The 23,695-nt window shown below is 31.6% G+C and overlaps 1 protein-coding gene, 2 long non-coding RNA genes and 1 other non-coding gene across 7 annotated transcripts; 2 read left to right on the forward strand and 2 right to left on the reverse strand.

Annotated features, from left to right (window-relative positions):
- The first annotated feature begins 1,373 nt into the window (after positions 1-1,373).
- On the forward strand, positions 1,374-10,645 carry LOC110794794 (fatty acyl-CoA reductase 2, chloroplastic). The gene is made up of 8 exons (XM_021999756.2): positions 1,374-1,574; positions 2,287-2,390; positions 3,052-3,251; positions 7,416-7,516; positions 8,188-8,389; positions 8,570-8,813; positions 9,506-9,846; positions 10,358-10,645. The coding sequence occupies exons 1-8, from the start codon at positions 1,463-1,465 to the stop codon at positions 10,527-10,529; spliced, it is 1,476 nt and encodes a 491-aa protein (XP_021855448.2). The 5' UTR covers positions 1,374-1,462; the 3' UTR covers positions 10,530-10,645.
- TRNAM-CAU (transfer RNA methionine (anticodon CAU)) lies at positions 9,009-9,095 on the reverse strand. Its single transcript is given in 2 exon segments — positions 9,009-9,044; positions 9,058-9,095. It is a non-coding gene; the product is annotated as a tRNA-Met (tRNA).
- A 4,344-nt stretch (positions 10,646-14,989) lies between the features above and the next one.
- Positions 14,990-20,921, reverse strand: LOC110794764 (uncharacterized). Of its 4 annotated transcripts, XR_008923820.1 has the most exons (8): positions 20,513-20,921; positions 20,261-20,342; positions 19,386-19,464; positions 18,401-18,462; positions 18,018-18,195; positions 17,546-17,764; positions 17,168-17,279; positions 14,990-15,245 (listed from the first exon to the last, which is right to left on the reverse strand). It is a non-coding gene; the product is annotated as an uncharacterized lncRNA (long non-coding RNA). The 4 variants fall into 4 exon arrangements; XR_002535122.2 differs by lacking the exon at positions 19,386-19,464 and having other exon boundaries at positions 20,464-20,904; XR_002535123.2 differs by lacking the exon at positions 19,386-19,464 and having other exon boundaries at positions 20,571-20,901.
- An 899-nt stretch (positions 20,922-21,820) lies between these two features.
- LOC130463838 (uncharacterized) lies at positions 21,821-23,119 on the forward strand. Its single transcript, XR_008923999.1, has 2 exons — positions 21,821-22,510; positions 22,943-23,119. It is a non-coding gene; the product is annotated as an uncharacterized lncRNA (long non-coding RNA).
- The last annotated feature ends 576 nt before the right edge of the window (positions 23,120-23,695 follow it).

Consider the following 23,695-nt stretch of genomic DNA (forward strand, 5'->3'; position numbering starts at 1 on the left):
ATATGTATTAAATGGTAAATTGATATTGAATGAGGAAAAAGAAGCGGAAAAGGTGTTGAAACGGTAAAATTTCGAATAACAAAAAACAAAAGAAAATTTTAGAAAAAAAAAGTATGGATTAAAGATGAGGTGACAAATGTCATCTACTCATCCATGATTTTCCTTTTAAAATACTAGGTGTAGACTACATATAGATTATTATTTAGTAATATACGTAGTACTATTATTATTTAGATATAATTTATTATTACATATTATTAATGACTATAATTTATTATTATAATTATTGATTTCTATTATTTATTACGGAGTATTTGTTATTCAATATTCATCATTTATTTCATTCGATCAGTAATATTCATTTCGATTTAGTTTAATATATTCAGTTATGTTGAGTTAAATTAAGTTAAGTCTAGTCAATTTTGAAACATTTAATCTAGTTCAGTTTAGAAATATTTAATCGAATTCAGTTCAAAAGAACATGGTATGAGTATTAAGTGTATCCAAACGAATCTCAAATCATATATACTTCCTCTGTTTAGAAATAGTTGCACCACTTTGACTTTCACGTTTGCTAACACACACCTTTAACCGTTAATATATCTAATTATCTATTAGCTAGTACACATATTTTCTTTTGATACTTTGAAATGTATAGACATTGAGACTCATCCAACCATTTTTTTGTATGATAACATTTATTTTTTATATATGTGTAAAAAGAGAGTCAAAGTTAATACTACCTTGTTTCAAAATGATCTTTAGACTTTTCGTTTTAGTCCGTTTCATAATATTTTTTACACTTTGCTTTATTCTATTGGAAAAATTACTTTTAATAATCCAAACTTTGGACGATATTCCTATATGAATCCAACCTTTTTATTATAAAAGTTAAAAAGGTATAAAGGTTAGATTAATAAATAATAATCAAAAGGTTGAATTAATTTTGGAAAATCGTCAAAAGGTTGGATTATTAAAAGTAATATTTCTTATTTTATTTTTGGACATGAAAAATTATACCTTACCCTTCTTGTCCCACAATATTTACAATCTTCCACTTACTTTATCTTATTTTATTCATTTTTTTCTTACACTCACCCACATTTTTACACATTTATCCATATTTTTATTATATTCAACCAATTTTTTTACTTTTGTTTTAATATTTATACAAATAATAACCGTAAAAATCTTTAAAACCGGAGGTAGTATATGAATAGTGATAAAGTGAAAATGATACAACTATTTCTAAACAAAGGAAGTAAAACCCACGAGCAAAATAAAATCTCAATCAAGCATGAGTGCATGACAGCACTGATCTTGCATTATTGTTTCTTATCCTGTTGCCCTATATATATGTATCATGTATGATGTATGATGTATGTAGGACAAGGGGTATTTCCCACTTCCATCTTCTAATTAAGCTTCCTCCTTTGTTATTCACAAACCACGTTTTTATATCATGTTGTCGTCGTCAAACTTGAACCACCCAAACGTTGATGGCATTGGAATCATCAATTTCCTTAGCCACAAATACTATTTCATTACTGGATCCACTGGTTTCATAGCCAAAGGTACACCTTCTCTACTTGTACTACGTATAGTGTTGTGTGTGCGCTGTTTTTAAAGTTACACATTTGGGAAATAATCAATATAGTTTGAATAATACGATCTCATGTTTTAAGTATCATCTTCCCGAGCTTGATTGATTAAGCAAACCACCACGCCTAATAATTGTAGACATGTGACGTACGGAGTACTAGCTATTGACCTATTGTGTACTACGTACATACATTTGGCACTAATAACATGGATCATTCTTAAGAAAATGTATTACTATACCTTGGTCAATATAATTAAGATTCTATTTGTTTCAAAGAAAAATTATTTTCAAGGGAACATCAAGGGAAAATAATGTTCCTGATAAGAAAAGTTAATAAGTTATAAATTTTAAAAAAAAATATAAGAGGAGATCGAGAAAAAAAAATACAATACTACATAGTATAAGGGATTAGAGAGAAAAATTTGACATTCCTTCTTTTTAAAATGAAAGTTGTTTTTGTCCTAGTTAAAGTGGATTTTCACATTTGAGAAAATTGTTTTCACTCTTAATAAAAACAAATAAAGAAAAATGGGAAAATTATTTACCAGAAAAATATTTTCCGCCAAAGAAAGGGAGCTTAAGTTTATTCAAAAGTGTTGAATTAAAAGGTTAATCAAATTACGTTAAGCTAGTGAAAATAAATCAAAACGTTGCTAACATTTAACACGTTTATCATTTATCAGTTTTTATTGAAAAGCTGCTGCGAGAAGTTCCGGAGGTTCAAAAGGTTTACCTCTTGATGAGAGCTCAAAATGCTGAAGCCGCCGAGCAAAGACTTAAAACTGAAGTAAGTTAAATTTGTTTTTTACAAAAGAAAAAATGGTATGGGTTGAAAGTAGACATGTCAAACGGGTCAATTGGGTCGGATTGTAAAAAATTATTTTTGGGTTAGGGTTGAATCGGGTCGGTCACTTTTGGGTTCGGGTTTACAAATGCTTGTTCAAGAACCCAAAACTTCCGGGTTCGGGTCGACCCAAAGTGTTGAGAGATTTTAAAATACGCATCCTATTTGCATTAATTTGGGTGATAAATACACAAAATATGGGCACAAATTCACATATTTTCCTACACAAGTTTATATTTAGTCAACTTCAACCATAAAATGGCGTATAATTCAAATTAAAATCATATTACACACAACAATAGTAAAAACAACGTGTTTATTATGCTTAAATTTTCTCATAATCTCATTTATTACTATAAATACAATGGTTTTCAATCGGTAGGGTCCAAAACGGATTCGGACGGGTTTTGATCCATTACTTTTCGGGTTGTTCGGGTTCAGATAAAATCGGGTTACGGGTCACAAAATCTTGTTCAGGACCCAGTATATTCGGGTCGGGTTCGGATCGAATTTTGACAGGTCTAGTTGAAAACCACATGTGAATTGTTCCTACATAATATACTTAATTATATGACAAAGTTTATTTATTATTTGATGTGAATAGATAATAGATTGCGAACTATTTAAGCGGGTGAAAGATGAACACGGAGAAAGATACAATGAGTTCATGAAGAGCAAACTGGTTCCTGTTGTTGGAAATTTCAGCGATCCTGGTCTTGGCATGGATGCCGATCTGGCTCGTCTCATTGCGGACCAATTAAATGTCATCGTAAATTGTGTTGGCAATACCAAATGGCATGAAAGGTTAGTACGGAGTAAGTTAATTCATTGTTTTTCCAACAATATTGTTCTAGATCGATGACAATTTGATATAATTAGGTGGCAAATTTGCTAAAAGAAAATTTTATAACCCAAAATTTGCGAGAAATGACTTTATATAATTTTTTTGTGAAATCACACCTTAATGTAACTTTTTTTTTTTGCGAAAGACAACCAAAAGTAAGTTTCCGGTATTGACTGAGCTTTTCAGGCCATTGACTTGCACGTGAGATATACGTGTGGCTTTATTTTGCTAACCGCACCCAATTTTCCTCCAAAATTTTAAGCTTTCAAACCTAAAGTTGAAAAAAAAAAATCGAAATAAAATCAAGATTGAAAATTCAAGACTCGGGAAAATCAGTGTCTTTAGCCAACTTAAGGCCACACGTGCAAATCAATGGCCGAAAAAGCTCAGTCAATGCCATAAACTTCCCTTATGTCCTTTCTCGCAAATTTTTTTACATTAAGGTGTGATTTTACAAAAAAAAATTATATGAGATCATTTTTCGCAAAATTTTAGTTATAAAAAGGTCTTTTTTGACAAATTTACCTACTTAGGTCTTTATTTATTATTTTAATTATAGTTAAGTCTTCTTTATCAGAGCGGTTCACTTGGGCTAATCAAACTATCCAGATAGATATATACGAAGTACTCCCTCCGTTTCTTTTTGTTTGTTACGTTTGGACTTTTGCACGTTTATTAATGTATAATAAAAATTCCTTTTCTTTTTTATTAAAAAAATAAATTCAAGTAAAACCTCAATCCACTAATCATTTTTTTTTGTTTTTGTTGATAAACAAATTAATTCATTGATAAAAAGTCATACGACATCTACATAAAGACTTAAATCTAACAAATACATAACAATCGAATCAAATAAAAACTTCCTTTCACCATAGCTACGATCGTAATATATCAAACATTCTGTATACCCTCTTTTATATCGCTGAGATTTACAGCCTTCATTGACGAGGGGGTCTATAGATCTGTTGTAGCCGTGACAAATATGATTTCCGTCTGATTCGTATGATTGTAGTCGAAAGATTGACATCCTCTTCGATCCCGCGTAAATCTTTACCAAAGAAACAACCTGAATTAAACTAAACACACAAAAATTAACTAGAAACAAACCCACCATAGGGGTACTTACTAAACTGAAACAAACAAACCCACCATAGGGGTACTTACTACAATGAAACTATGTAGTTTTATTGAGATCTAACGCAAAAACACAACAGAATTAAAAGAGAAGGGGCGGAAATAACCAAATATCCGAAGAAAATTGGCTATTTCCGCCCTAGAAAACCCTAATTTTTGTAAACCCTAAAAAGAGAGAGAAAAAAGGGAGAGAGGGGAGACACGCAGAATTGCTTTTGCCTCTTCGTTAATCCACTAATCATTTACAACCAATAAGATTGTTTTATTTATCAAAATGAACCAATAATGGAAAAACACAAAGATTGCTAAATTAACATATTTGGAAAATTGCAAAGATATTTAATGAGTTGAAAAAATTGGACCAATTAAAATTCAAACATGACAAAAAAAACGATAGTATAATAAGTTTATAAAAGGAAAGATTTTCCCACGTACTCCCTCCGTATTTATTTAAGAGATACACTTGGCCGGGCCCGGGTATTAAGAAAAAAATTTGAATGAAATAAAGTAATAAAACAAGTGAGATTGAGTAGATATTTTAATAATAAAAACAAGTGGGGACCATGTCATTTTACGGAGCGGGGGATGGAGGTGGGGTGTAGATATATTATTTAATTAGATAGTGGGGTTGATAAGTTACTAAAAATGGCAAATGTATCTCTTAAATAAATACGGTCGAAAAAGGCAAGTATATCTCTTAAATAAATACTGATGGAGTAACAAACATTGTGAAACACTTTAAAATGAATACGTAGCAAACAAAAAGAAACGGAGGGAGTATTTTGTATATGGTTGATTAGTCAGGTCTTTATGACTTTATCTATCACAACACTTTCACGCATAAGGAAAAGTTTCCTCGTGAATGAAAATATGGGGAAAAACTTGTAAATTATGTAATTACGTACATATGTTAATGCTTAAATATAAGTAGACATGTAGTACAAACTGTCAAAATCAAAATAAGAACAAATCTTGTGAAATCAAAACAAAACCAAAACTTGTGAATTACGTAATTACACATGTTAATATTTAATTTTCTAATATAATAAAACAAAAGTAAAAAAAATATATGATCTGATTCAATTTTAATTTTTTTAGTCAAATCTAATTTTATACGAAGTATTGTCTTAATAAAATGATTTTTTTTTTTTACAGAATAATGAAATGAACTTAACTATTTATTTACATTTTGGATGAAGTTGTATACTTAATACTTGTATCTATTTTTAACCACATAAAACGAAGATTATTTTATTTAAGGATAAATTAATTTTTATTACCTATAAAAACCGAGAAATTGCTTTTTACTACCTAAAAACAAAGATTTGACCACTTAAAATAATAATTTAAACTTGGTTTACAACCTAAAAAAAGGAAGAATAGATGAAACTGTTATCTAGGATCCACTAATTCAGTTTCTCTCCATTTTTTTACACTCTCTCTACAATTTTCTTTAACTCCTTCACCCTTCTGTCTTTACTGCCATTAAATTTTGTTAAATTATGTGAATTAATGGAAGACAAAATTACGTAAATTCATAGAAGAGAAAGAAGTCGGGAAAGAGAAGGGAGTTAAATACTACATCAAATTGTGGAATAAGAGAAAATATCACAAATGTTAGGTTTCATCTATTTTTTTCATTTTCAGGTGATTAAAAATAAACTTTAATTTATTTTAGGTGGTAAAATAAACGAAGTAATTTAATTTTTTAGATAGTATTCTTAAAAAATAAGTTTTCGATTTTTTTAGGGGTAAAAACACAAATCATGCATGCTACGAGTACTGGGCCCACGACCTTCATGAAATGTCTAAGCTTTGATTGAGCAGAACACGTGAATTTTTATTTACATCAGATTTTGCTCAGGTTTCGCAGGGTACACTCGTGTCGGCTTAACAAATAACAATATACTAATATTATTCGAAGTACTTCATTGTTAATAATTTAATATAGAAAATTTGTCAAATATAATCCTATATATTTTCCCCTTTATAAATTACAACCTCAAACTTTCATTTTCCCAAAATACAATCTAAAACTTTATTTTACACTTAAATTACAACCCTGAATCAACTTCTGGTGAAAATAACTGACAAATGACGTCATTAATATATTTCCAACACAAATACACCATTTCTTTTGCAAATCTCATTTTTTTATTTTACGTCACAACTTTTTGTCCATGGGAATTTCTGACCGAGGAATTTCTGAACAATGGTGAAAAATATTTAAGGGTGTATTGTTCCCTAATCTTTAGCTTAAGATCTGTTCTGTTCACCTTATTTCCACTTATTTCAGGAAAAAAAGTTCAGATAAATTCAGATAAGTTCAGTTAAGTTCAAATAAGTTCAGATAAGATAAGTTCAGGGAAAATAAGGGTTGGCCAAGTACAATTTATAACTAAAATAAGTTTTGATAAGTTCTAATAAGTTCAGATAAGTTCAGTTAAGTTTAGTTAAGTTCAGATAAGTTCAGATAAGATAAGTTCAGGAAAAATAAGTGGAAATCAGGTGAATAGAACGCAGCCTTAATCAATTTATCCGTAAAGAAAGAGTACACGTATGAGAAATCTATCTTGTTAAATTTGTTACAATATACTTCCTCGATCTGTTTCATAAAAATTGCAACACTTTAACTATCACGTTTGCCAAGATACTACTTGAACCCTAATTATCTCTAATCATCTCTTCCTACAAATCTTAAAATTTAATATTATGAAAGTTTATAATGAAATGAATTGAATGATATATTACTTGACGGCATTTGCTTTTAATAAATTAGTAAAAATATATGGTCAAAATTGGTGTATGAATAGTAGCAAAACTAAAAGTGTTGCAATTTTTTTGAAACGGAGGAAGTATACCCTCAATAAGAAGTAAATTAACTTTTTTATGAATTGCAGTCAAAAAAAAAAAAAAAATCATGATTTAAATTTAACATGCATGATTAGAGATAAAAATTATCGAACTATACACTCTATTTTGTTTAATAGGTATGATGTGCTTTTGGATGTGAACGTGAGAGGACTTTCAAAACTTCTGGGCTACGCGATGAATTGCAAGAAACTCCGCCTTCTTGTACAGGTTTCAACTGGTATGCAAATGTCAATTGTCATGATTTGGCATGTGTATTGAATTGCTATAGTATAGATGAACAAGTAAATTTTGATATCAGATATAACTTTAACCAAAATCATGGGAGTGTGGGAGTCGTGGAACATGAGAAGTGTCTTACGGTCTTACCTATTCTCCCTTAAGTAAGTCATAATGCATATGTCTATTCCCAGGATATGCATGTAGTCTCTCAACTTTTATCCAATCAAACGAGTACATGTCATTTCCTAGTAAGTTAACAAAAGAAGGAACTTCCGTCAGTTTGATTCATATGATAATAAAGCTTCCCACGCAAATTTAAAATTGTGATCATGTGCGTGATGCATTTACATGGCATGTATAAGACGTATAGTTGTATACTAATGCTCCGTTCTATTTGACTTATTTTGTCTAAACTTGCGTGATGCGTTTACATGGCATGTACAGACGTATAGTTGTATACTAATGCTCCGTTCTATTTGACTTATTTTGTTTGAACTTATTTGTCTGAAATAAACTTATTTGTGCGTGAAAATATGTGAAAAAAACTTATATTTTTTTTGCTGAACTTATATTATATATTTATATGAACTTATCTGAACTTATTTTGTCAGAAATAAGTCGAATATAACAAAGCCTAAAAGTAATGGCCTGTTTTTGTGGTTTTCATAGCTTATGTTGAAACGAGATATGAAGTTATTATGGAAAATCCCATATTCATGGAAGAAAGACGCATACCAGAGAAGAAAATGCCACATTTTATAACTCGAGCAGAATTAGACATCGAAGCTGAATTAGAGATGGTTTCAAATTTTGCATCTGGAATACCAAAGGATAAATTGCAAATAGAGATGGCTAAGTTTGGTATGAGAAGGTAAGACATAAACCAATAGGGAGTACTCACTCTTTTCCATTTTGATTTTGAATCAGTACGTACAACACTTTGTTTTTCACGGCTGTCAAATCTATCTTTACATATTACAATCACGAAGTAAATCAATTACTACGTACTTGTTTGATCGACGATTATTAATGCATGTTGTGAAAATAACAGAGCTAAAAATCTTGGATGGCCAAACACTTATGTACTAACAAAGGCTATGGGAGAAGTGGTATTAACCAAGTTCAGAGAAAAATTACCAATGATTATCATCCGCCCGACTTTGGTCGAAAGCAGTTTAAAAGAGCCATTCCCTGGATGGATTGAAGGATACAGGGTGATGGATCCGATCATCTTATCTTACGGAAAAGGACAACTTCAAGGAATTACGGGAGACCCCTTAGCGGTTCTAGACATTGTGAGTATCGTAAATACAAAAACTTATATATGTCCTTGTTATTTTCCATGTTCGATTTCTGTATTTTGATATTCATTTTCATTAGGTAGGATCAACGCCTGTTTTTGTTCAAAAAACAAAATAGTTTGGGATTTTTATATTCATTTTCATTAGGTAGGATGAACGCCCGTTTTTGTTCAAAAAACAAAAAAAGTTTGGGGTGAGAGAGGCTCGAACTCTCGACCTCAGGATCACTCAACTTAGCTATGAGACCTACGCGCTAGCCAAATGCGCCACCACCCCTTTGATGTTATTTCTTTGAATTAATATTATACATATAGAGTAGTCTGGTTTACAAAATGTTCCTATTCTATTCCATCAATAATCAAGATAATATGGTTAATTTCACTTAATTGATTAGGTAGATAATTCAAAAGTTAAAAAAACTTATTAAAGACAATAATTAATAAAGATTTCATACTTTATATTTCGTACTTAATTGGTTCCGGCTATGTTGTGACTTGTGAGATATTTTCATGTTCGGTCTCTCTTTCCTCAATCAAAAGGCTATTACAAGCACCTATTGACCGTTACGTTTTATTTTATTCATTTTCTTTAATATGTGTAACGTAGCTACAATAAGTGGGAAGAACATCATTCATTTTTTATAAAATGAATCTAATGCGATTTTAATGTATGTTCACGTGTTATAGGTACCAGTTGACATGGTCGTAAATACTATGATGGCAGCCATTGCGAATCATGGTATTGTAGGGAAACCCGGGATAAATATTTACCATGTTTCTTCATCTACGGAAAACCCACTCTTTTGTCACAAGTTATTTGAATATTGTTGCAATTACTTTACATTGCATCCCCTCAAAGATTCAAGAGGAGAACTAATAAGAGGAGTCAAAGAAATGGAATTCTTCACAACAATTGATGAATATGTATTGTTTGGATTGGATGCTAATAAGCCTTCAAATGTTAAGCTGCATAGCAAGCTTGTTCGCATGGCTGCTATCTATAAGGGAACAATGCTCAACCCATCAAGGTAAATTGTACTACTTCCTTCCTTCTTTTCGCTATAGACTAGCATAATTTTAACCATTATAATGCCTCTAAATCTCTAATTATTAATAATTATAAATCATAAATAAGTTGATATATCTTTTAAAAATATACATTCAGATGAATCCACTTTAAATCACTAATATAAAATTTGGTTATTGTAAATCGCTAGAGTCAGTACGTCAAACTACGTTATGTGTGAATAGTGTAAAAAGTCAAACGGATCAGAAGAAGTATCAAGGAAGTAACTTATACATTTTGATGCATGTATATTATGTTTACTCTTTACACTATATGTTGTACTACGGTATTTGTTTTCTCTTTTTCCATCGTCAAACTTTGAGAAAAATGGATTAAGAAACACAAAGTATTCAAAATAAGAAACCTTAAAAAAAGAAAGTAATTTGGATAGATGAGAAGATTCTTGTCAGAAAAAAGATTAGAAGATAATGTTAATTAGCATGGATTTCTAATCATGATTTTGATTTGCCTAGGTTCAGTAACAAAAACAGTCAAGAATTGTTTGGGAAAATGTCCAAGGAAGAGAGGAAAGTGTTTGAGTTAAATATGAAAAGCATAGATTGGGAGGATTATTTCATCAACATTCATTTCCCTGGTCTCAGAAAGCACATTCTCAAGGAGATATTTTTACCCCCAAAACTTTGAAGCCTTAATTCTTTTGCAATATGTTTCCTACTCCTCGATCTACCTTTGTTGGAACTCGTCTTATGTACGTAAAATTCTACTCTGTAATAAATTCGGCACATGCATTGTACTTTCAATTCCGACTAGCTATTCAGTTGTCGACAATCTATACTAATATATTAAAATGCGTTAGAGCAACTCCAATTGTTTCTTATAGGGACTCGCTTGCAAATATTATAAATGTTAAGCTAGTAGCTAAACCATTGGTGCACATGTCCTAAATTAGCTTTGTTAGGCAAATTAGCTTTGTAGAGCTAATTAGCTTGAAAAAAATGGCAAAACCAAAATGATGTTTTACACGTACAAAATAATAAGTGGCAAGTAGCCAACCATTGGAGTAAAAAATAGCTAGGAATTGTGTAGCTTAAAAAGTTGATATGGCATTACAAGCTATAATATGATTTAGCCAACCATTGGAGTTGCTCTTATGGAAAACGTCTATGTGCCACGTAGTGCTCTTCCCTTTGCGCCACATCATTCACTCACCAAGTGGTATGCCATGTCATTGATAACCAAAAATTAACACAATGAGGTACGAACTCTAGACCTCATGTTTGAATGATATTTCTCATTACCATCTTAACCAACCACCAATTGTGGTTTATTTCTTCACATTAATTTATAAATAAATGTTAACATGAAGTATAAACCTACTAAATTTGGTATTTGATTTTTTATTTTCTATGGAATATTTTGAAAAAGAAAAATAAAGAATTAGGACAACTATGAAGAAACATGATGTCATGAATCTCATAAGCATCAACTATAGAAATACCTTCCATGGCTGCTTATATCTAATTAATTTGGTGTTATTAATTTGAAGCACTTAGTTCCACTAGAAAACAAATTATATAAATTGTAAGATTATCTAATTGAAAAATTACTTTGCATGATAAATGGCGTAGTGTGTCTTTATAGTTGACAAACTTAATTGATGTTTTTCACTTTATGGTATACATGCATTTCGCCAAATATTGAGCTCAAGAAAAATCTAAAATTTTAACTATTTAATGCGACCGGGGCATCGCCCGAGCCACACACTAGTTCTCTAAATAAATACAGAGAGGAACATGGTAATTACGTATAGTACAAATTATTGTCAAACAATAACTATTAGACTACATGATAATATGACATATCACTCACCTCCTACATACCTAATATATTATTAGGTATTTTTTGACAATTAATTAAATATCAAACGGTCTAATAGGAAGGGAGGAGGTTATATGTTGTAAAATTCTTCCATCTATGTAACATCTTTTATTTTTTTTAATGTTTCCACGTACCAATATAAACAACACTTCATGATATAAACAAATATCTTTATGAAAACACAATATCAACGATCCTTTCACAAAAGAATATATGTGGTGCAAATTACTACGTACTCATTATCATAACAAAAGGATAAGACAATCACTTCACTCGTTTAAAGTTTTGTACCCACTTGATGTAGTATGTCGAAAACACGTCCACCATTAACATGCATTTCTTTTACATCGATCTATAACTCATCAATGCTAATCTACCCTCATATGTATTCTTTATCTTTATATCAATTTAATCTAATTTTTATATATATATATATATATATATATATATATATATATATATATATATAGATTTACACTCAAATGAGAAGGGAGCTTAAAATGAGAAGAATATTTGCTGAATTATAAGAGCGTTACCAATACTATACGGTCCTGGCATTTTTGGGGCCCAAGGCGAAATATTATATTAGGGCCCCTTAAGCAGTCTCGTTTCTGACAATTTATGGGTCATAGACAAAGTAAGAGATCATGGCCCCTTGTAATGAAGTGATTTATATTACTATAATCTATACTAATATTTTAAAAACACAAAAACTTATATGTCACTTGTCATCTTTTAAAAACTCTATTTATTTTTATTTTTATATTTTTAAAATAAAGATAATAATTATATTGTCTCTAATTCTTAAATTTTAATTAAAAAACTCTTTGTATTCATAACCTCCCTTCTTCACTTTCAACTTTTCATCAACATTTTTTATACTCTTTCAAATATTCTTTGAGGAGAAGAACGAGGAGAAATGTTACTACGAAGTACTTTGTATAATACCCCTTCAAGAAAAAGTACTTTTTATAATAGGTAGTACTTCATATCACTAAGGTTTTATCTCTTATGTTCATATTCTCACTAACTATATAACTTAGTTACCTTCATGTTGCATAGTACCAATAAAAAAAAAAAGATTATTATGAATATGAGAAATGAAAAAAATACTCCATAAAAAGTAATTATAGAAGTGAAAAAAAAAAAAATCCACCAATATGTAAATGGAAAAGGAAGCATAAAAATTGTCCCAAAAAACAAAAAAAAAAAACACGAAAGACATTTGAAAATAAAATGAATGACAATTGAAAATGGGGCCCAATAAATGTCGACAAGAAAGAGTGAGGGGAGGTTTGAACCTCAGACTTCTTAATAGGTAGTAACTAGATTATGTCCCGTGCACGGACATTTTAAAATTATTGTTTGACCATATTTTTTATAAAATATTTATTCTCTTAAACATAATGCATAATTAATAAATCTTGAACATATTCATATTTAATCATCTGATGTGAAACTTTACGTATTACATATTTTATATGCATAATATGCTAATTTGATCAAAATATTGACTAAATGTATTTTCTATTATTGATATACCGATTTGACAGAAATATTTCAATATAATGTTAAGCAAGTTATTATGTGGTATTTATTATTGTCTTATTTACTAAGCCAATATTTTGTTTCCATACATAAATCATTTATAAAAACTGTTAAAAACTAAATAAATATTTCCTCAAAAAAAAAAACTAAAAAAAAAAAGTTAGATATATTTTAGGAAATAGGCTTTTGGAGGGAAAAAATTGCACTAGGAAGTGACATGTGTCATTCCTGGTGTCTCTTTTAGTATATAGTAATAGATGCTCATAATGAGCAATTAACCACAGGGATAGATCACATTTTGATGATAACATTTGTTTTATTTTTGAATTAAAAAAGTCGAGTGCCACGTAACTAAATAATTAGGTGTCATGTACATATTTTAATTTATTAATTAATTATTAACATATACAACTCCATCCAAAATCAAATACTCTAATAATTGGAAAATAAATCTAAAATAAAATTCGATTCAAAATCAAACACTAATCTGTTTTAATATATACTCCCTCTGTGCTTTACTGTTCTCCCCATGGAATCTTGACAATATTCACCATGGAAGAGAATCTTTTGAATTAATTCCAATAATATAAGAAAAAATATAGTCATATGGGGTTAAAAGGAAGAACATTTAGGAACAAAGGGAGTAAAATATAACAGTTATAATATGAGTTTAATTTAATAATTTAATAGAAAAATCCGTGCATTGCACAAGCTAAAAAAATATAGTTGTTGTAATTAAGAAGTTGTTTGGACAAAGTTTGGGAGGGACAAAGTTAATTAATAGGGAAGATCGAGATTGAGATGAATATGATTGATTATTGGAAAATAGATTATTGTATGATGTGAGTTAGTGGGATATATATATATATATATATATATATATATATATATATATATATATATATATATATATATATATATATATATATATATATATATATATATATATATATATAGAGAGAGAGAGAGAGTAGTTGTTAGATTTTTTTTTTTTGGTTGGTGCGAATGAGGTATACGAGTAATATAAATTACATATAGGGGTAGGAGGTTTCGAACCTGAGACATATTGTACACATGACTTCAATCCTAACTACTAGGTCAACGCCTCATTGGTGAGCAATTGTTATAGATATGCTTGGTCTAAAGATCGAGTTTTTTTCCTAAACTTTTAATTAATAATATAACCGGCGGATGATGCATTTTTAAAACCACAGAGGTGCTTAGAGGTGAAATAGTTGTGTTCAATAATTATCATCAATTAAATTAGTGCTTGGCCCGGGCGTTACCCTGGATTTTGACTTTTATTCGGATTTTTTTAACATCACTAGAGGAAAAAACATCATAAGTTGCCCTTAAAATAGGCTTATAAGTTGCCAATTATAAGGGCAACATATGGGGGGTCACTTTTGTGAAATTATCAAAAGTTGCCCTTAATAAGGACAACTTATAATCTTATAAGTTGCCCTTGTTTCAAATAAGAGCAACTTATGTGAAACTTATAAGTTGCCCTTGTAGCATACAAGGGCAACTTATAAGCTTCACATAAGTTGCTCTTGTTTGAAACAAGGGCAACTTATAAGCTTCACATAAGTTGCTCTTGTTGCAAACAAGGGCAACTTTTGAGTTTTTTTTTTTTTTTTTTTTAAAAAAAAAAATCTACAATATAATTCCTGATATTTTGCAATATAAAATTCTGCATTATAATTTATAGAATACTGTTTCACCAAACATCATCTTGACATTTCTGAAAAATGATATAAATTTCAAATTTCCAATAATATTACCGAATTAATTCAAATGTAATTAATTAAATCGATAAATAACAAAATAATGTAAAAGTCACGGATAACTACAAGCCTGCTCTATTTATTACACTGAGGGTAGTTCACAATCGTTGAAGTAAGTAACCCACTTGTCTCGAACTTGATCCAACTCCTCTTTGGTAAAGGGCCCCACCCTTGGAGTTGTGAAAACCTTTAAAAGAACAACGTACATGCAAACCAATAAATTAAATTAAGTTTCATATGCGAAAACAAAAATTATATTGGTCGCGAAAACAACTTTCTGAGTGTACTAAGATTCATTTCAAGTTCTTTATGCACATCTAAGGCTCACTTAGCTCGATATAGATCATATTTGGCCAAAAATGGCATTTTCGATCCCAACTACCAACAAACGAACTTATTTCCATATTCTAAACGTTTTTCATGATTCATATGATTAGTTATATGTTTATAAGACTCATTTTAAGTTCGTTATGCACGCCTATGGGTCATTTGGGTCGATATAGTTCATTTACGGCCAAAAATGGCATTTTCAAACCCAACTACCAACAAACGAACTTATTTCCATATTCTAAACGTTTTTCATGATTTATATGATTCGTCATATGATTATAAGACTCATTTCAAGTTCGTTATGCACGCCTAAGGGTCATTTGGGTCGGTATAGGTCATTTATGGCCAAAAATGGCATTTTCGATCCCAACTACCAACAAACGAACTTATATCCACATTATAAACCTTTTTCATGATTTATATGATTAGATATATGATTATAAGACTCATTTCAAGTTCGTTATGCACGCCTAAGGGTCATTTGGGTCGATATAGGTCATTTATGGCAAAAAATGGCATTTTCGATCCCAATTACCAACAAACGAACCTATTTATATATTCTAAACGTTTTTCATGATTTATATGATTAGTCATATGATTATAAGACTCATTTCAAGTTCGTTATGCAAGCCTTAGGGTCATTTGGGTCGATATAGGCCATTTATGGCCAAATATGTCATTTTCGATACCAACTACCAACAAACAAACCTATTTCCACATTCCAACCCTTTTTCATGATTCATATGATTAGTTATATGTTTATAAAACTCATTTCAAGTTCGTTATGCAAGCCTAAGGGTCATTTTGGTCGATATAGGTCATATATGGCCAAAAATGGCATTTTCGATCCCAACTACTAACAAACAAACCTATATCCACATTCTAAACTTTTTTCATGATTCATATTATTAGTTATATGTGTATAAGACTCATTTTAAGTTCGTTATGCACGCCTATGGGTCATTTGGGCCGTTATAGGTCATTTATGGCCAAAAATGAAATTTTCGATCCCAACTACCAACAAACGAACTTCTTTCCACATTCTAACCATTTTTCATGATTCATATGATTAGTTATATGTTTACAAGACTCATTTCAAGTTCGTTATGCACGCCTAAGGATCATTTGGGTCGATATAGGTCATTGGCATTTTCGATCCCAACTACCAACAAACGAACCTATTTCCATATTCTAAACGTTTTTCATGATTCATATGATTAGTTATATGTTTATAAGACTCATTTTAAGTTCGTTATGCACGCATATGGGTCATTTGGGTCGATATAGTTCATTTACGGCCAAAAATGGCATTTTCGAACCCAACTACCAACAAACGAACCTATTTCTATATTCTAAACGTTTTTCATGATTTATATGATTAGTTATATGTTTATTAAACTCATTTCAAGTTCGTTATGCACGCCTATGGGTAATTTGGGTCGATATAGGTCATTTATAGCCAAAAATGGCATTTTCGATCCCAACTACCAACAAATGAACCTAATGACACTTTCTAAATCTTTTTTATGTTTCATATGCTTAGTTAGAGGTTACTAAGATTCATTTCAAGTTCTTTATGCACAGATAAGGCTCATTTGGGACGATATAGGTCATATTTGGCCCAAAATGACATTTTTGACGGTTCATGCCAATTATAGGCGAATAGTTTTTTTAATTAGTTTAGGGCACATGGAGAGGAGAAGGGGTGCCAAAACATCAAGATATGGGTTGCTAACAGGCCAATGTCTTGCAAGCTCAAAAAAAAGGGAATATACTTACATGACCAGGATCTATTACAAGTACGTTGTGTTGTTTTAGTCCATTCTTTTGATGCTTGGCTTCAACACTGATGAGGGTCCTTGAATGGCCTTGATGCTGAAAATATATTGGCCTGTTAAAAGAAGCCAGTAGATAAATATAAAACGTAAGAACTAAAGGATTGAAACAAGAAAGAAACAAAGATATATAAGTGACACCCATGAAAAGTATATAATTGAGACTTCAGAATTTCACAACTAATATGACAAAGTGAATTCAAATGTTGGTGTTATAAGGCTTTACAGTCAAAATATGCCAGGGAAGAAAAGTTGGTGACTCAGTTTGGCTTAAATTGATGTATTACTATTTCCTCGCTATAGACAATTCAGAAATAAACACCTTAACCATGCAAAACTGTTAGAGATTGGTGGATGGAGGGAACTCAAGAGAGTCTGCATCCAATTACAAGGGCTTCAAATCTCTGCATGGCTGCAATACGGTGAGACCAATCTTTTTCTGGTACAAGTGTTGAAGCAATTTTTTCAAATTCCCTGATCAGCTCCTTCTTTGAGTAAACTTTCACAGGTTCAACTGGCTTCTCTGTAACATCTCCATCTCCTGCACACCACAAAAGGAATCAAGGCTTTATCAGTAATGAAGTTAACGAAGATAATTAAAAGAGTTACATACTCCGGCTACATACAAATAGTCTAGAAAGATTCCAAAATAAGAAATTAATGTACAGTAGTTTTTACCTTTTGATTGATGAAAATAAAATGACAACATACATAAAAATGCAACAGCTTTCCATATCTAAAACTATAAACTTGAAAAGAATAAGATCTAAACTGAGATGGGTAAACAAGCCAACCTCCGAACAGAGATGCCTCACGAGAAGTATTCTTGGCTTTGGGACTGCTTCGCTTAGGATTATGATTATGAGTATGATTATTAACCTTGGGCTCATTAACGCTATTACTACTAACAACACTATCAGAAGACCGAGGCTTTGGTTCAATCCTCTCCAACCTTGCATTTATATCCTTCACCTACAACATACATTCAGTAGGAAAACAAAGTGACGATGATATACCAAATGCATAACAAATGTCCAGGGTAAAAGCCACCAGGCATTACATCAAATTAAGAGTAGAGAATCATATCACATGAGCAATTAACAGATATACCAAGCAATTCCATAAAAATTATCTCTCAGCAGGAAGTAAATATGAAAATCAGTTTCAATGACAATACCATATATGATGGAAGCTGGTGTCTTTGTAGCTCATCTTGAAACTAATCTGCATATACATCTCCTGCAGAGAAAGAGAGAAGAAAATTATTAGTCACTTTAGACAACGAAAGTAGGAAACATTTGTTTTAAAAAGATTTGATAGGTTTGACTGTCAGGGAAAATACAAGACCATGAGAGAAACCACGGGTCTCTTATTCATATTTTTGTATTTGATTCATATTTTATTAGTTCACCAGTGATGCAGATGATAGTCTGATACTACGAAGGTATGGAGCATAGCAAAATCACGGTAATCTAATTTGATAAACTCCAAATTAAAATTTTGATAGATAATTCAACTTTTGAACTGACTACAATATTTTTGGAAAAAAATATTACAATTATACTCGTTTGTTTTTTATGACCATGAGAGCAACCACATGCCTATTATTCATATATAGGTCTGACTGTCAGGGGAAATCACAAAACCATGAGAGCAACCACATGCCTATTATTCATATATACGTCTGACAGTCAGGGAAAATCACAAAACCATGAGAGCAACCACAGGCCTATTAGACTTTTTTTTTCCGGATTCACGTCTTACTTTTTATTAGGTCCACCAGTGATGCAGATGATACTATGAAGGTATGGTGCATTGAAAAATCACGGTAATCTAATTTGATAAACTCCAAAGTAAAATTTTGATAGATATATTGACTACAATTTTTTTTTGGATAAAAAATTAAAAAATCCTTGTTATTTTATGACCAATTTAGTTTCACGACCCATCAGCAGCTGAGCAACCCCTAATATGATCAGTTGATTTATGTCAACGCACAAACAACCTACCATTACCATTGCCATTTACCAGCCAGCTATAAGTCATTACCCTAATTTGCCACTATAAAACCCCTTTGGAAACTGAAACAAAGACCCCTATTTTAAACTGCCTCCCTGCCAGGTATGAATATTGAAAATATTATCATTGAAAGGAAAGAACACCTCCAGAAAGATCCTGTATGACAGGAGACATGGTCGCACTAGCTTGATTATATAGAAATATATCCGTTGGCACATTCATCTGACAGAGAGAGATCCGAAAAACAGGGCCAAACCCTTTTTTTATAAGTAACAAAGGATTAAATGATAAGGATAACAAGGAGGTGCCATCCATATGCAAAAAGAAGCACTACGAACCAAAAGAACAAAAAAATCAGCTACCGTAAAGAAATTTACAGAGTATCACAAAATCAGAAGTCAAGCAATTCTCACAAGCAATTTTCTGTAGGTAAGTTTTGTTGTATCATTTCACTGTCTTACATGGTTATACATTTGTACAACAAAGAGGAAATAACGTACTCTTTGAGCCTTTTCTATTTCATGGACAAAACTGAGGCAAGGAGCTTTGTTTCCATGACAAATAAAAGTCCACTAGAATAAAAACCACGTGCTGAGAGTTATCTGTTATCATTGTTATTTTTCTACCAGATGTGCTACTTTGTTACTCGCACTCTTCACATAACTGAAATGTAATGAATTCACATATTAAGCTCAGTAAATACCTACTAAATATGAAACATCTCACATTATAGTTTATTCACTGTACATTTCAGTTAGAACCTTATCAAAACAAATAGGGGAAAATATCATACAAAAAAATCTCTGATGCACCGTTAGATAACAAATTCCGTGATCACGTCATAAACACAATCCAGGAGGCACTCGATCAATCAAATCCCACACATTAACAAATCAGAACCCTAGAATCACCCATTCGTGCAATTCATCAACTAATCAACAAAAACGTTTGAAAAAATACATTAAGAAAATCTTTCTCAAAAACAATAACAATAATTTAAAAAAAACGGAAGAAGAACCTTGAACATCGTCCATCTCTTTCTCGACTTTAGCCTATGCATCTCACGAAGAGCAGCGGCTTCATCGCATATCTTCAACATCCTGCAATTTAATCATACATTTTCGTCACTGATTAGGGTTCAATCAAAAAAGTTCAAAAAATAAAAGGAAAAAGAAAGAGAGAAAATAGAAAACCGCAACAGGCTCATTGATTAGGGTATACCCAGAAAACCTAAACCAATTATGGTTAAGAATTAGGCTTTTGCAATTACCCAGAAAACTAAACCAATCCTATGCAATTCAATAATCCCCAGTATGCAATTTTCTGACCAGAGTAGTGCGCAGTGGAGACTGAGAAGTGGAGACAGTATTGGAGGTTGCTCGTTGTTTTTTGGGGAAAGAGTGGTAAAGGTCGTGGCCTCGTGGGTATAGTTAATTGCCGCCTTGGATTTGGGTGTGCGAGTGTGTGAGTGTGGTTTCGCCGGTGGCTTCGCCGGTCATCTGAGAAGGAGGAGAGAGCTGGTGCCTTCGCCGGTCACGAGATGGTTTGCAAGAGCTGTGAGAGACTTTGGCTGAGGGAGGAGAGAACAGTTTTTTTTTTTAAGTTCCTAGGTTAGGTTGCGCTTGTATTGGAGGGAGATTTTCAGATTTTAATTAAATTTTTTTTATTATTTTTTTTTTCCTTAAAGGTTGCACTTGTTTGATAAGGGCAACCTTTGATTAGCAATCTATAAGGATTTTTCCTCTAGTGCATGTTCGGATGTTCCCATATAGATGGCATATATCGTTATCGAACTACTGTGGTGACAAAAGATTAGCGGTCGATCAACAACTTTCACAATCTGAAACTCTGTAAATCCGAAAATCAAAACAAAGTTGGGTCATTTTCTTAATTATCAGATGCTTAATTACTTGATCAACCTCCGTTATGTTTCCCCTCTTACTCATTATTACCCCGAACTATTTTTTTAGGCTTAAGCTGGGGAAGTAATAACTGTACATTTATAAATTAGTAATTAATTCCTTTTTTTTCCATTCACTTTTATTCAATTTATTATGGAGTAATATAAGTTATAGTTGGTTAAGATGATAGGAAGTGTAACTTTTAACAAAGAGGTCTAGTGTTCGATCTTTGCTACTTCCTCTGTCCCTTATGGTGATGTGACGTAATATATATGGGTATACATGACACGTATATTGTTTTAAGTACGCCTTTTAATATATTAGTATAAATAATTACAGAGACAATTTACTCATAATTCAAACAATAATCAAATGGGTGATGATAAAGGGCGCAAGTTGCGACAACATTTAGTTGTCGCAATCTTACGTGTCGGAGTTTAATTGGTACATATAGGCGACACATAAGCTATGCGTCATTATAATATTTTTACTATCAATGCAATATTTTTACTATAAAATACGTAAATAAGGTATTCGATATAAAGAAGGAAACAAATTAGAATATTAAGATTTTCTTACCTTTTTTTGTAACATGTATAATACGTTATGTAAGTTAAACATTTTAATTTCCAATTTATATCATGACGTACACATAAGCATACTAGAATCACACTAGTGGAAAAAACCCCTGTTGCAGCCCCCTTGTTGAGGGGGGCATTTAAAAGCACGCCTCAACAACCCTAAGTCAACGCGGGTCAAAGATTTCAAAGAGATGTCGAGGCGGGCTTTTAATTGTTCGCCTCAAGACAACTCTATTGGGGCGGGCTTTGGTGTTGTACGCTTCAACCGTTTCAAGGTTGTGAAGCGAACATTCTATTGCTCGCTTCAACAGAGTCTCAGCCCGCGAATTTTAAAGCCCAATTAAGTAATACCCAAATGCCCAACTCACCTCCATTATAATTAGGGTTTTTTCTTATTTCCTTGGCCGGCCGTTTTTTCTTCTCTCTCCTTATTTCCTTATATTTTTGTGCTTCAACAGATCCATCTCTCATTATATTTTTTCATAATCATCTCACTTCTCATCTTTTTTTCTTGCGATTTATTTCAAATCACCTTATTTCTCAATTACAATTACAAATTGCGATTTAGATTTACAGATTGTGATTTATTTTTTACAACTCATACATTTACAGATTGCGGTTTATTTTTTCTTGAAAAAAATAACCATGGATTCTTCAACCATCTCATTCCCTGTGGCGTTTTCTCTCCATTTGTGTTTGCGGTTCGTGTTTGCGGTTCACAAAAGATAGAGAAACCAAAGCTTCGAACCATCCTCCCTATTTTCTCGACATGGTGATGCTAACAAGGTCCAATCTCCTTTTCTTTTATTTTTTCAATTTAATTTTTGATTGAATTTGGTTTTTTGCTCTATTTTCTACTTTGTTCATGATTTGGTGATGTTTTGATTTCTTTGCTAATGTCGGCAGTTAACTCGATTTTTTGGTGAAATTTTTTGTTCTGCTTATGGATTGATGGTTGATCTTCAGTTGAAAAGATCCATCTCCAACGTTAGGATCTAGATCTAAATGGGTGCGTTTTGTTTTCTTGTCGGTTTTTTTTTCTACTTTTTAAAACATTTCTGGTATATTTTCATGGCAACTGTTTTGTAATTTTTCATCTTATTATTTCATAATTTAAGGATCTTTATTTCTGTTTTATTGTTATTGTTCATTTTTTTTTTGGCAAAATTGTTATTGTTAATTAAATTGTGTCTTACTCGTTTTTTTTTTTCTTTGCAGGTTTGTCATGGCTGTGAGATTTGCAAACAAATACATTTTCAATGGAGTTGTCGATTTTCTTAGTTTGGATTTTTCATATATTTGTACTTTGATTTATTCAACTTTGTAAGATAATATAGAAACTCATATGTACTCCGTATTTGATTAATAATAATAAAAAAGTTAAGTATTTCAAGATTTTTGTCTCCAAAACTTTAATAGCATGCACAAATGTAAACTTTCATAGTATTTTAAGATTTTTGTCTCCAAAAGTATCAATTCGTAATCTGTTGAGGCGGGCAATAGTTGATTTGTGGGTCTGTTATGGGGGGCATTTGTCAAGCCCTCCTCAACAGAGAGTTAATTATTAAGCTTATTTATGGGTCTGTTGTGGGGGGCTTTCAAAAGCCCGCCTCAACAAATATTTTTTTGAGGCGGGCTTGGCCCGCCTCAACATGTCTCTGACCTGTTGAAGCGCCCTCTGTTGAAGCGGGCCATGTTCGCCTCAACAAGCCCGAAATGCCCCCCTCAACAGGGGTTTTTTCCACTAGTGTCATTGTGACACGACTTAAAGCTAGGTCGCATGTTGATTTATCATTTGTAAAACCTAATTAATTAACAAAAATGATAAATCAACATGCGACCTAGCTTTAAGTCGTGTCACAATGATTCTAGCATGCTCATGTGTACGTCATGATATAAATTGGAAACTAAAATATTTAACTTATATAACCTATTATACATGTTACGAAAAAAATGAGAAAATTTAATCTT

The sequence above is a fragment of the Spinacia oleracea genome, chromosome 6 (genome assembly GCF_020520425.1).
Source record: "Spinacia oleracea cultivar Varoflay chromosome 6, BTI_SOV_V1, whole genome shotgun sequence".
NCBI lineage: Eukaryota > Viridiplantae > Streptophyta > Magnoliopsida > Caryophyllales > Amaranthaceae > Spinacia > Spinacia oleracea.